This window comes from Nannobrachium achirus, assembly GCF_963921795.1.
Source record: "Nannobrachium achirus genome assembly, chromosome: 12".
NCBI lineage: Eukaryota > Metazoa > Chordata > Actinopteri > Myctophiformes > Myctophidae > Nannobrachium > Nannobrachium achirus.
Window position 1 is genome coordinate 49,168,828 of NC_137832.1, and position 12,975 is coordinate 49,181,802.

General features: G+C 44.1%; 1 protein-coding gene across 4 annotated transcripts in view; it reads right to left on the reverse strand.

The window, feature by feature from the left end:
• Positions 1 to 366: 366 nt before the first annotated feature.
• taok3a (TAO kinase 3a) overlaps positions 367 to 12,975 on the reverse strand; it is a 99,889-nt gene continuing 87,280 nt past the window's right edge. For all 4 annotated transcript variants that reach the window (XM_080738049.1, XM_080738048.1, XM_080738046.1 and 1 more), the window contains exons 17-21: positions 10,799 to 11,002; positions 8,456 to 8,695; positions 7,059 to 7,271; positions 5,885 to 6,067; positions 367 to 2,299 (exon numbers count right to left, since the gene is read on the reverse strand). In XM_080738049.1, coding sequence (XP_080594175.1) covers positions 2,138 to 2,299; positions 5,885 to 6,067; positions 7,059 to 7,271; positions 8,456 to 8,695; positions 10,799 to 11,002 — 1,002 coding nt within the window. In that variant the 3' untranslated portion in view covers positions 367 to 2,137. The remainder of the gene's footprint in view (positions 2,300 to 5,884; positions 6,068 to 7,058; positions 7,272 to 8,455; positions 8,696 to 10,798; positions 11,003 to 12,975) is intronic.

The following is a 12,975-nucleotide window of genomic DNA, read 5'->3' on the forward strand; positions in this document are numbered from 1 at the left end:
AGGAAAAAGAAAAAGGAAAAAAGCTATGTAATGCTGTTGATATATTCTCATAGCCTGTCCAAATATGAATCAATTATGTATAGTCTGAGAAAGTAAAGTATTAGTCAGGGGAGCCACACTGGTTTTCAAACAACCCACAAACTAATTAGCCATTGTACCATTCCAGGTTTGTTCCGGTCATCTAGACGAAAGCCAAAATGTATTGGATTTTTCTGGACAATACTCTTGTTATTGCAATATGTGATCATGATTATTTATAATTTCAGATTTCTAATCTGAGTAAATGATTACTTCCACTGTAAAACAAAGGCACGATATTGTGGAATACATGGGCTTTAATAACAAGGATGCACTGCATAGTTTGTGTGATGAGCACTTTATTTACAAATATAATTAAAAGCTCTGACAGATTCCATGCTTTCTTTTAACCTGGAAAAGGAAATTAAAGTGCATGCAATAATAAAGCATCATACTGATCTGGTTGATAAGAAAATACACAGCTTGAGAGTTGTGGTTAAAGCCAAAATAGAAAAAGAAAAAAGAAATCAGAAAAAGAAAATTGACGAATTCAAATAGATTCCAATGACAAGATTACTGAATTTGAAATGCTCTAAGAGGAGGGGGGCAGAAAAAGAATTGCTTTTTAAAAAATCTTGATTTGAGTAACAGTTAAAATACAATACGAAAATAAGTAAAAGCTCTCCATAAATCCTTCTATACACAAAATACAAGCCCACTCCCCCCAACCCTCCCCCCTGACAAAAGCCCTTTGTGCTAGCTGGGAGTTGGAGTACACGTGGTAGTATTCACATTGGCTGCCAGTGTGCAGAGAAATCGGTACGAGATATAGCACTGCTTCTCAATGTCGGATCCGCGGACAACCAGTGGTCCATATTATGGACCACTTACGGGTCTGTAACTCAAATTAACAAAATATTTTATCTCCCGCATAGATTGGGGTCCCAGAGAATAATACAAAAAGGGGTAGGAGGTCCTTGGCTTGATTCATATCAAACTGGGGAGGACTTGAAATGGAAAAAGGGTTGAGAATCACAGAACTAAACTATACTGGAACCCCTAATCTTCAGTGTGTTAATTTGACAGACCCGCAAACGGTCCTTTTGGAATGACCCCCAAAGCTGGTCCCCAAACCCTACGCTGAGAACCGGTTGCGATACACTAATGTATCATGAAGCACCACCCCCCTCAGTGCCCGAGTCAGTAATCAAATTCACTTAAAAGAGTCACATTTATTAGAAGCGTACCATTATGTACATCACAACAATTTTTTTTTTTCATCTTTCAGAGTATCAAATTATTGAAATTTGCTGTAAAAAGTTCCTGATGAATAAAAGTACCAGAAAAGTGGTGAAAGAAGCAGCGCCGATGAATGGCTGCGGAAGGATTAATAGTTTTGCGCTTGGAACTCTTTATTTATTTATTTTTATTATTATTATTTTTGCATGGCTCGAGAGACAAAAATTACCTCTCTGGTCGATTTCACTCGTGGAACCGCCACTTTTCTTTCTCTCGTTTTCCACTTTGTCACGCCAAAAGTGTGATCATTGCACAAGAAACAGCAAACACTGTGACAAGGTTATCATAATTCTTACAAAAACATGACAACTACAAGTTATCCAGCATTGGGTTCTTTTTTTCTCGTGTGACACCAACGAGAGGAGGGGCAGGGATGGTGATAGTAGGGGTGATGGTGTCGGTGGTCTCTACAACCTGTTGCTGGCTCAAAATGCTCTGGCAACACAGGACAACTGGAAGCGATTCAGAGTCCTTTTTTTGTGTGTGTATGTGTTTATTTTTTGCGTCTGTGTCTTTCTGAGTGAGGCTTAACTTATACTCCATCATGTGGCGGTGTCGCACACGCTGATAAAAAATTGCAGGCCTACAAGCTCACATCGCATCGCGGTGTGAGCTCGTCGGTCTGCTAGTTTCGGTACGCGACACCAGTGCGCGACCAAGTTTTAAATCAAGCTTCGGGACATCAGTAGCTGAACACCCGACCGACACGGGTCGGGTCGGCTCAACATAAGGTAAAGGGAGAGGAGAGGCAGCGGTGGGGGAGGGGGAGGGGGGTGAATGAGGCAGACAAGATGGCGGCACCGGGCGGCGCGTACCCCCCTCATCTGTAGTCGTCCTTGGAAAAGTCCATAGCCCCGAGGTTGCAGAAGCCCAGACGCATGCTCTCCATGTCGAAGGTGTCCATCTCCCGCTCCTGGCGCTCCAGCAGGTGCTTGATGCGGTCCGTCCGCTCCTTCTGAAGGGAAACCAGCTCCTCTTCAATCTGGGAGGAAAGAGAGACATGGAATGAGAAACAAAATTAGATGAAATAAAATAAACCAATATCACAAATCAGTGACTCTGAGGAAGACTAAACGTCGAAACGTCAGTCACCCTGTCGCTCTAATAAATTAACGTGCAGACCAGTTGAGTGCTCCATCCTTTTTATCTGGGTAGTCATTTTTGAAGTGCCCAGGTAATATGTCTTTTTGATACATTTCGTCCTTGTTGAGCACCAACGAGTCCTTCTGCCTGACTGCTGGCTGAAGCGCGCAGACATCTCCTACTTGTATCACAAATCAGTGGTTCCAAACCTTATTGGCCCCTTGAAGCGCCCCTCTGCCTTACATCTGACAAATGCTGAGACCCCCGCAAATGTTGACATTGTGTTTGTTTTTCAGATACGTCAACCACTTAAGCCCTATCCACAACTTTCCAACATCCCATCGTGCATTGCGCAGAAGGCGAGCAGCATTTCCGCAGCCGAGTGTGATCTACAAGCTCACAACGGTTGCATCTGCGACGCGACGTGAGCTTGTATGTCTGCTGTTAACCGGAAGTGTCCTGCAGATAATTCTACAGTAAAGTCTGGCGGAAGGGGGTGGATATACTTCAAGTATGACGAAGAGAAAAACATTGCCGATCGATATACAAGCTTGCGTTGCCGTTGTGAGCTTGTAGATCTGCGACTTTTGCTATTTTTGAGCGGTGCAAACCGTCCTACGTTTCACTCTGTGTGTGTCTGCCAAAAAAAAAGATTGCCAAAGAAATGAGCACAGATCTCCATGTATAGATCTCCATGTTTGAATTTGAATCCTGAAAAGTACCATTTGTGGACATAGTGTATGAGGTTTCCACCCGACAAAGACGATATACCGGCACGGTACGTATACGGTATATCTAGCTTTGTTTTTTTGTTTAGCTTGTTTCTATCCCATTGCCCTTCCGCTCTCACTCATGCCTATCGTCGTTGTCGATTGAAAACCTTGTACGGTACGTCCAAAACCGTTCGTTTTGCATTTATCATTCTAAAAATGATTTAAACTAGTGAAAACAGCCGATCTACAAGCACACAACGCCTCGCACCGCGAGGCGTTGTGTGCTTGTAGATCTGCTGTTTTCACTACTTTTGTGCGACGGCCTTGTATGATGAAGCAGGGCTTTACTTTACGAAAGAACGTACACATTTGGAACTTGGAGATACGAGGTTTCGACCCGACAAAGACGCTATAATAGCCTCTCTCTTCTCACGGGATAACACAACACGGCACGCGGGAATAATTATTTCACCTGACTGCTTTGCATCTGTAAACCTGCAATGTGACTAAGATAAAGACAATTCTGTCGAGTAAAAATCCACGACGGTGACAACCCTCAATAGAGCTCAATGGAGGACAAAGAGAGATCCACAAGGTGCAGTACAGCAGTATACTGAGCATGCCATGCACAGAAACCCAGGGGTGGAAAAGAGTACTCAAGTGTTTCACTTAAGTAAAAGTATCAATACTGCAATATAAAAATACTCTGTTAGGGTGCCCACACACCAAAATACCTATGAGAGTGGAATCCACGTTCCGCCAATGCATTTCAATGATAAGGGAGCGTTTTTTGCAGAAATCCTCTGCTGGCATGAAACGCTTCACTCTCATTGAAATGCATTGGCAGAACGCGGATTCCACTCTCATAGGTATTTTGGTGTGAGGGCACCCTTACAAGTAAAAGTCCAGAATTCAAAATGTACTTGCGTAAGAGTACAAGTATTGGCATCAAAATGTACTTAAAGTACCAAAACGTAAAAGTAATCATTACACAGAATGTCCCATTTAAAGTTTTCAAATGCACACAAATCCTCTGAAAATAGCAGATCTACAAGCTCACAATGTGTCGGCTATTTGTAAGCATGCATGCGATGCGATGCATTGTGAGCTTGTAGATCGGCTATTTTCAAATGGCCCGAAATGTATAGGATATTGAGCTGAAGTGGTTAATGTATGTTTTGTAATAATAATCAAAATCTACAAAGAAACTAGGAACTATAGTACTATAATTGTAGTGGAGTAAAAGTACAATATTTGTAGTAAAAGTATTGGAAATTTGAAATACTCAAGTAAAGTACAAATACCCAAATTGTACTTAAATAAATGTACTTAGTTACTTTACACCACTGCAGAAACCTCCAGACTCTTCCAGGAGGACAATAGCGCCTCTAAAAACCATGACATCATCCCAGTCAGAGCATGCAGTACAGAGAACGGTCAGGAGATGGCGCCAGGACGCCACAGGTCATCATACAGCACTAACCAAGCCGACCAGAACCGGATCAGGGCAGCATTTTATTTTAATTTTTTTTAAATAAACCCTTTCCTTTGTTGTAGAGCGCTACCTAGCAAACCGAGGGCAAATGACGTCGAGCGCTTTAGAAGGCGCCGACGACCATTGTCACTTGGCCGTTCTGATCTTGTCACCGTCTCTGTAATTGGTATGCGCGGCAGATGGTCTAAGTGGTCATATGAAAAGGAAAGGGTCTGCAGGGACAATCAGGGGTTATTTAGCGCCCCCCCCCCCCCCCCCCATCAATCAACACGACGAGAGTCCATTGTGTCTTTTTACAGGATCCCTTTAAGATTTGGAGAAATTGTTTTTCATCTGATTGCATTAGTGCCTTGTATCCATTCATTTTTAAATAATTGATGTTTCACTGGTCGATAATTGTCTCGTTACAATGAAGAATAGGCTGGTGTCACGCAGCATCGGACTAAAGTTGACATCTAAAAACGATTTTTGGCCACAATGCGGGGGCGTGTGTGAGAGGAATGGCTGCCTGCTCTCATCACCACCTGTTGTGAGCCTGTGTGACCGCAGCACTGTCTGTCTGTCTGCGGGCCTGCCTGTCTTTGTGTGTGTGTGTCTGTCTGACATGCAAAGGTGAATCTGAGTGCATGGATAACAAAGCAATCATAAAAAGAATCAGAGTTAGCCTGTCCACATTGGACGTTGTTACAACTTGAACCTGACCAATGTGATTGTGAGGTTATTGTGTCTGGCTTTGTGTGTAGATCCCTACAGTAAGTACTGTATGTCCCTGTGTCCGTATGAGCACGAGACTAACGTCATAGAAAGTACGCAGAGACCAACATCACCACAACTGATGTCACGGACAGAACGGCCCATACAAGAAGATATGCACGTGTGTCGTGTTTGATAACATGCGAAGTTGCACAGATGCAATTTTTGGAGCCCAAACTAACTCTGATACAGTAAGCAAAAAAAGCTCACAACGCTTCACAGCGCGTAGATCGGCCATTTCTGGTCCCCCCAGAATATGGATACTGGGGTTCAAATATAAAATTATATTCAGTCAGTTCTGATGGAAACGGATATTTCAACGTGACATACCGCATCTTAGGGAGAAAGATTTGCATATTTACGTAGTGCAATATGATAGAAGAAGAAAAATAACTCAGGGGTGCCATGGATGAAAAAGTTATTTACAGGGGTGACCCGAGTCAAAAAAGTGTGAAAACCCCTGGCCCAGAGGCCTTTATGCTTCAGGGTGCATGGTCATCATCATCTGCCCATGCCACTGTACCTTTTGCTCCAGGTGGTGTCGGCGGAGCGACACCTTCTGCTCCAGCTTGTGCTGCTCCCTCTCGTGCTGCGCCTCCGTCTGCATCTTGATCTTGCTCTGGTAGGCGTTGAGCAGCTCCATCTCCTGCTGCAGCTGCTGCCTCAGGGCCTGGCACTCTGCTTCCTGGGCCTCGTCCAGACGCAGCTGACAGCCAGGAGCAGACCACCACCACGGACCACCATACAGAGAGAGAGAGAGAGAGAGAGAGACTAATCATTATGTGTATTCCTGCACTCGGTTACCGATTTGACCTCGGACAACAAACCACCTCAGACAAAAAACAAAGGCATAATGATGGCGCTGACCCTCTACACCAAAGCTCTTTGCCCAAAAATAGCCGATCTACAAGCTCACAACGCCTCACAGCGTGAGGCGTTGTGAGCTTGTAGATATGCTATTTTTGGCTAAGGTTCTCCCAAATGGACACTAGGGTTCAAGTGGTTAATATAAAAAAGGAGAAAAAATTCTATCACACAAAGATTTGGAGGACCCCCTGTAGTAACTCTGAGGACCCCCTAGGGGTCCCGGAACCCCCTGTTGCAGACCCCTGCATTAAGCCATGGACCCCCATAACTCCAAGAGTAATTACAGATCTTTAAGGGTCCATTCGGTTCTCCTAACAATCAATAATGTAGCTGCGGATCCCCTGGAACCATCTCAAGAACACGATTTGAGGAACGCTGTCTACGACATTGGTTCTCTAAGTGGGGCCTGAGGACCCCCAGGGGTCTTTGAGGGAGTTCCGGGGGGGCCCCAGCTAAATGATAGTTAGGAATGGACCCTTATGGGTATGTCAAACGGGTATGATTTTACAATATAATTGGGGTCCCAGAGATGCCATTAAATTAGGTGTCCATAGCCTAATGCATGTCAAAGTGGGGGTCCTTGAAATTAAAATGGTTGAGAATCACTGCTAGAGCCGTACAAATCTTCTCTTATAAGGGGGTCCTTGGCATATATTTTCAAATGGGGTTCTGCGGGCTAATAAGTGTCAAATTGGGGGTCCTTGACATGGAAATGTTTGAGAACGACTGCTCTACAATATCTTTGGACAACAGCGTCCTCCAGATGTCGTTGACATTATGGTGGCCACAACTAAAACACTGAACAGCTGAACCCTTGTTCATCAACTCACCGCCTGCGAGGCCATCATCTCGTTGATGCTCTGCTCGTACTGCTCGGCCAGGATGGCCAGCTTGCGCGTCTGCTCCTCCTTGAGAGCCTTGAGCACCGACTTGTGCTCCGACTTGGGCGTCACCTCCATCTGGTGGTGGCGCAGGGCCTTGTACTGCTTGGTCTGCACCTTGCACGTGTCCTGGAACTGCTTCTTGATCTGCAGCTCCAAGGCCTGAAGCAAGGAGGAGGATAGGGAAATAACAGGAGGATTGAAGGTTGAAGATGAGATGCATGCAAAAAGGGACATTCAGATCGCTTTGACCACCACAGCGGTCTTGATTCTTAGGAAATGTATATTGCATAATAGTATGAATTGGGTTCTTGTGCTCTCCCAGGTCTATTGGTCTCCTGTTAAACGGCTCCCCTTATAGTAACAATAGTGGTTAACCACGCTAGCTGCAGAAAGTTTAGAAACCGCTATCAACCCACTCTTTCGCTGGCTTCATTTGGGAGAAGAAGAATGCGATCAGTGGTGTTGCGTCGCTCAAACAATGACTGATAGACAGTCATACACAAGGACTTCAGCTGTTGTGATTGTAAATAGCCACAGTAATGTTTTGATAATCGGCGCCTTGCCATACACCGTGTGTAGCCTATATGCCTAGGTTTGCCTCGGTTTCTGTGGAGTGGCCACTGGCCACATACGCACATAGTAAATTAATTAATTTAACTATGCACAGACAGCATAGCAACTAAGGGCCGATGCATGAGACAGATACATTTATTTCGGTTCAGCTCTGTCTAAACTACAATATGACATCATTCAGAGGTTCGGCGGGGCGGGAAACAACATTAGTTTGGCTGTTCGGTGCTGCCTAGATTTTGTGACTCCCCAAACCCAGCCGAAATAAATTTGTCTCTAAAAGTGGAGTATGCATCGGCCCTAAGAGTTAAATTAACATGTACATCCCTCTAAGCCAGGGGTCTTCAACAGGGGGTCCTCAGAGTTACTACAGGGGGTCCTCCAATTCTTTGTGTAATAAAAGCATTTTTTTCTCTTTTTTTATATTAACCACTTGAACCCTAGCGTCCATATTCTGAGAACTTTAGCCAAAAATAGCAGATCTACACGCTCAAAACGCCTCGCAGTGCGAGGCGTTGTGAGCTTGTAGATCGGCTATTTTCGGCAAAGAGGTTTGGTGTAGAGGAGAAAAAGAGTACAGAGTGAAAGGTCAAGTTTATTAAGTATTGACGGTTCAAGTGGTTAAAAAATCCAAAATACACTGATGATTGTGCCGTCAAACGATGAAAATATATGGTATCTATGGTTGTGCAGGTCCCTGCTTCATCTCTCTCTCGACTAAGCGGTCCTTGGCCTGAAAACTTTGAAGAGCCCTGCTCTACGCTCCAACACACCTTGAGGTTCTTGGGCTGCTGCCGCAGCTCCAGCACGTGCTTGCGGTGGAGCTCTCGCTCGCGGCGGTTGTTGTACTCGATCTGGTTCTCCAGCTCGGTCTGGTGCTGCAGGCGGATCAGGTCCATGCGCAGCTTCTGCAGGGTCTTCAGCTGCCGCTGCTCTAGCTCCTGGGTGGACTCGTCGTGGCGGATCAGCATAGCGTGCTCCATCTCCTTCTGCGTCTTCTTCTTGTTCAGTTCCTGAGTGAGCACAACAAACGACAAATAACGGTGTCAATATCTTACAATAAATGCGAGAAGTCTCTGTGTGTATGTATGCGTGTATGTAATCCGCGTATCTCGAGAACCGTTCGTCCCACCGGCTTCAGATTCGGCACACGAATCTGCAGTGCCCGGCCTCGATCCGACCCGATTCGCGGTTTTCCGGAACGGGCGCGAAACGTTCGGAATCTCCGGGCGGCCGAGCTTCTAGTACTGTAAATGTATCATCCATGTGTAACTTGAGGAACTGAGGGTGCTCTCTGTCTCTCCAGCATTTTAGTAAACACGTAATTAATTTTCAGCTCGGTAAAAAAAAGGCATTCAAATCAGGAGAGAACACCATAAATATTCTTTAGCAGCTTGTATTTCCAGTTTTGTCATTTTGTCTGTGTAACGCCCGGGGTTCGAACCCGGGTCTCCTGCGTGAAAGTCCAACATCTAAACCATCAGACCAAAGGGATATATCCCTATAGACCCCGGGGGAGATACTAGAGTCTATCAGGCCATCAAGCGGAGGCAGTGAGTCACCGACTCACTGTGCTACATCTGCTCCTTTATTTGTTCCATCACTTCCCATTTTGCTTGTGTATCCTAGTGTATAAAGTCCCTCTCTTGAGTATCTTTTGCTGTGAAGGATCAATGACAATGAGGTTCCTGAACAGCTGGTGCTTTTTTTGGAAGCCACTAGTGATGCTTCTTTTTGAATCCTCTGTGCCATCAGTGACGTTCATGGCTTCCGTGTCATTTCTGTCAATAAGTTGAGCAGGACGTTCCCACTGTTCTCTCCATTTGTATTCAATAATAATGTACATTAAATAACATCTGACTGATTTGATTGTTTTTTAGAAAAAGATGGCAATAGTTCAAATGTGAATCGTGCAACAAGTTACACTATCTCCAAAGGTTTATTAAGGTATTGATGTGTGGATCATTTAGGTCAGGTCCGGAGTTCCAGCGGGTCCTGCAACTTCTTTGACCATGGCCATTTAAAAATAGCAGATATACAAGCTCACAGCGAATCAATGTGGAGGTCTCAAGTGACACAAAAAAGTTAGAGAACCACTGGTTTAGGTGCTCGTAGATCAACCCAGAGACTTTTAGTTAAGCTGTGGTCTAAAACGTGACCCTTTTTCTCAGGGCCCCCCTCTATTAATTCCACCAGATTTACTCTACAGATCTGCAGATTACAGCATTGCTGCCTTGCTTTAGTTTTTTAATATGCTTAAGGAAACACCTTCCTCCTCCTACTAAACATCATTAGGAAAGGAACAGAAAAAATTATGTTGGTTGCATGTCGCCATGAAGCCGTTCGGAGTCCACGTTCTACAGGTTCACATGAAGGTCAGAAACAACAAACTAGCCATAAGCAAAGGAAGCATTTTATAGTTCCCGGGGGGACCAGAAAATGTACAGTATATGTATATACTTCGTTAACCGTGGTACCCCAGGGCTCTTGCCTTGGCCCCATCCTTTTTACCTCAACAGCAAATATATTTGCCGAAGATAGAAGACCTACAAGCTCATAAGGCTTTGCCTTGCGACACATTGTGAGTTGTAGATCTTTACCATAATGATAATCAAGAATGTGTCAGCAAGCATTTGAACAAATACCAGAGGAAGAGATCACATTAGCCCAATCCTAGCGACACTGAACTTTTTACCGTGGTAGTAAACTAGTGGTTCCCAAACGTTTTGGCTCACGACCCCGTTTACCCGGGACCCAATAGCAGATCTAGAGCTTCGTGCCATGTTGTGAGCTTGTAGATCAGCCACAACTTCTTAAAACATTTGCTTTCTAATTTATGGAATTTCTCAACGATCTTTCCATGAAATTATTGACAAAAAAAGAATCTGAATTTTGTTTTCAATTCATGAAAGCTTTTGCTTTTTTGTGAATATTTTTTGAAAATGTTTTGAAATGATAATTAAAAACTAAATGTAGGAAACAATAAATAAATAAATAAAGAGACCCATGAACATGTGTCCGCCAACACACAAATTGTGTTTGGGAACACACATCATGTCCGTAATCATGCATAGTGCTCACACACGCACACACACATAACACACACAAACACACACCTCTCGAATCTGCTCCTGCTCGAACTCGTGCCTCTTGACCGTGACCTTGCGCTTGAAGCCCCGGCAGTTCCTGTCGTAGAAGGTGCGCTGCTGGCCCAGTAGCTGGGCCTCCTCCTCGGCCTGGGAGTGCTGCATGTTCTCCTTGTGCTTGGACAGGCGCTCCTGCTTCTCCTTCTTGGGTGTGCTGTGGTCCTCGTTCATCTCCTGAGGAGAGGAGAGGAGAGGAGAGAGGGGGTGCAGAGGAGTTAGCTTCTATAGAGACGGGACGATATGAACATTTCATATCATGATTATTGTGACCAAAGAAATTGCGATTTACGCAATATATCAAAATATCCCCGACATTCCTTTATCCTGGGGCGTGACATGTGGCCAAAAAATTGCAGATCTACGAGCTTACAACGCGACACGCTGTGAGCTTGTAGATAGTCTATTTTTTGGCAAAGAGATTTGGTAGAGAGTGAAAAAAAAAAGACTGTATCAAGTACGTTATTTACAGATCCGTTTTACCAATTATCCAGGGTTTAAGTGGTGCCGGATATGCAGCTCTGCAAATAAAAGGAGGACGATTTCACGATGAATGAAATCTCCACAATACGATTATTGTGATTGTTTTTTATCACGATAAACGATAATAGCGATTATCGTCCCATCCTTACTAGCTTCACGCTGAATCTCTCTCACATCTGGTTTAGGGGAATTCTTGATTCAGCTTTTGTCATAGTCCTTTGAATAAACGTGTATTTAGTTTTAGTCATCTGAAATGTTTTGTTTTCTGGAGTTGATTGTGTCGACAAAAATGTATTTTTGCGGGCCTTGATGGTGCCGTAATGCCTGATTTTACACTTCGTTGCATGCTGAAAATAGCCGATCTACAAGTTTACAACGTGTCGACGCGTTGTGAGCTTGTAGATCTGCTATACAGACACCTGAGCGCAACCAAACATGAAATTACTTTTAGTTCTACTGGATCTCTTGTCCACTAGTTTTTATTTGTTGACGAAATTCTCAGTATATTTAGTCTTAGTTTTAGTCACTATAGTAAGACGCCTCAGGGCGACATTGGCCATCTGGCCAGTGATGTATATCGGACCAGTTACCCATATATGGAGACCCCTGGTACCCATATATGTACTGTATATGGAGATATTGCTGTGAGAGCCCAAACATGCTTACTCAGTTATTCGTTATGTGAAATATACCCATACATGGAGATCACTGTCTGTAGAACCAGCCACACAGATATGGGCTGTCTTGGCCATATATGGATTCTGTTAGTGTGGTATGTGGCTGATGTGGCCTCCTCCATATATGGGCATTCCCATATGAAGTCCTGTTAGATATGGGCTTTACTCATTCGCTGCATTTTAAAAATGGCTGCCAAAGTGCCAGGATGTCACAAGTCTCCATAGACTTCCCTGTAATTCATAGTGCACGGACCATGCACGCCCATGCATAGATCATGCACCACGTGTGTGCACGCTGTTCACAGCTTTCAAACAAAAAATCTGCTTGAAAATGCGTTCAGGCATTCATGAGATAGCAACCATTCATCAAATGTAAACAAACATGGCTGCCATGTTTGAAAGATGGGGTTGGTATGGGGATCGCGATCATGCCTAGTAGATAGAAGGAGGTCCAAAAATAATTTTTCAAAAAAAGAAATTTAAAAACTCGGGTAACTCGGGCGTGGCGGCGTGGACGAAAATGGTATAACTTGTGAAACTCGTGATAGAGCAGTCAATGAGTTAACATGCATTAGGCCACGGACTTCCATTTGATGGTATTCTTCATCTCTAGGACCCCAATTTACACTGTAAAATTCCTTAAAAGGTGTCTATTTAATTCTTATTTAACTGCAGAGCCGACGTTAAGAAACAGTCGGAGACACAGTTAGGAGATACGAGCCTACGGTTAGAGGCGAAGCAGGGCGTGGCAGCTCATCTGGACTAACGAGATGGTTTGCCACAGATAGGTCATCTCAAAGTAAGGCTTTGTCTCAGCGCTTACGCAGCAAAATAAAATATTACAATGGGATATTTCACAGAATTTGGACCTAAATTACGGTACATTATTCTCAGGTCAGGAGAACATATACGATAGTATATAAATATAGTGTGAGATACAATACAAAATGTGTTAGTGTACGCCTGTGATGGCCTAACACGTCATTGTCT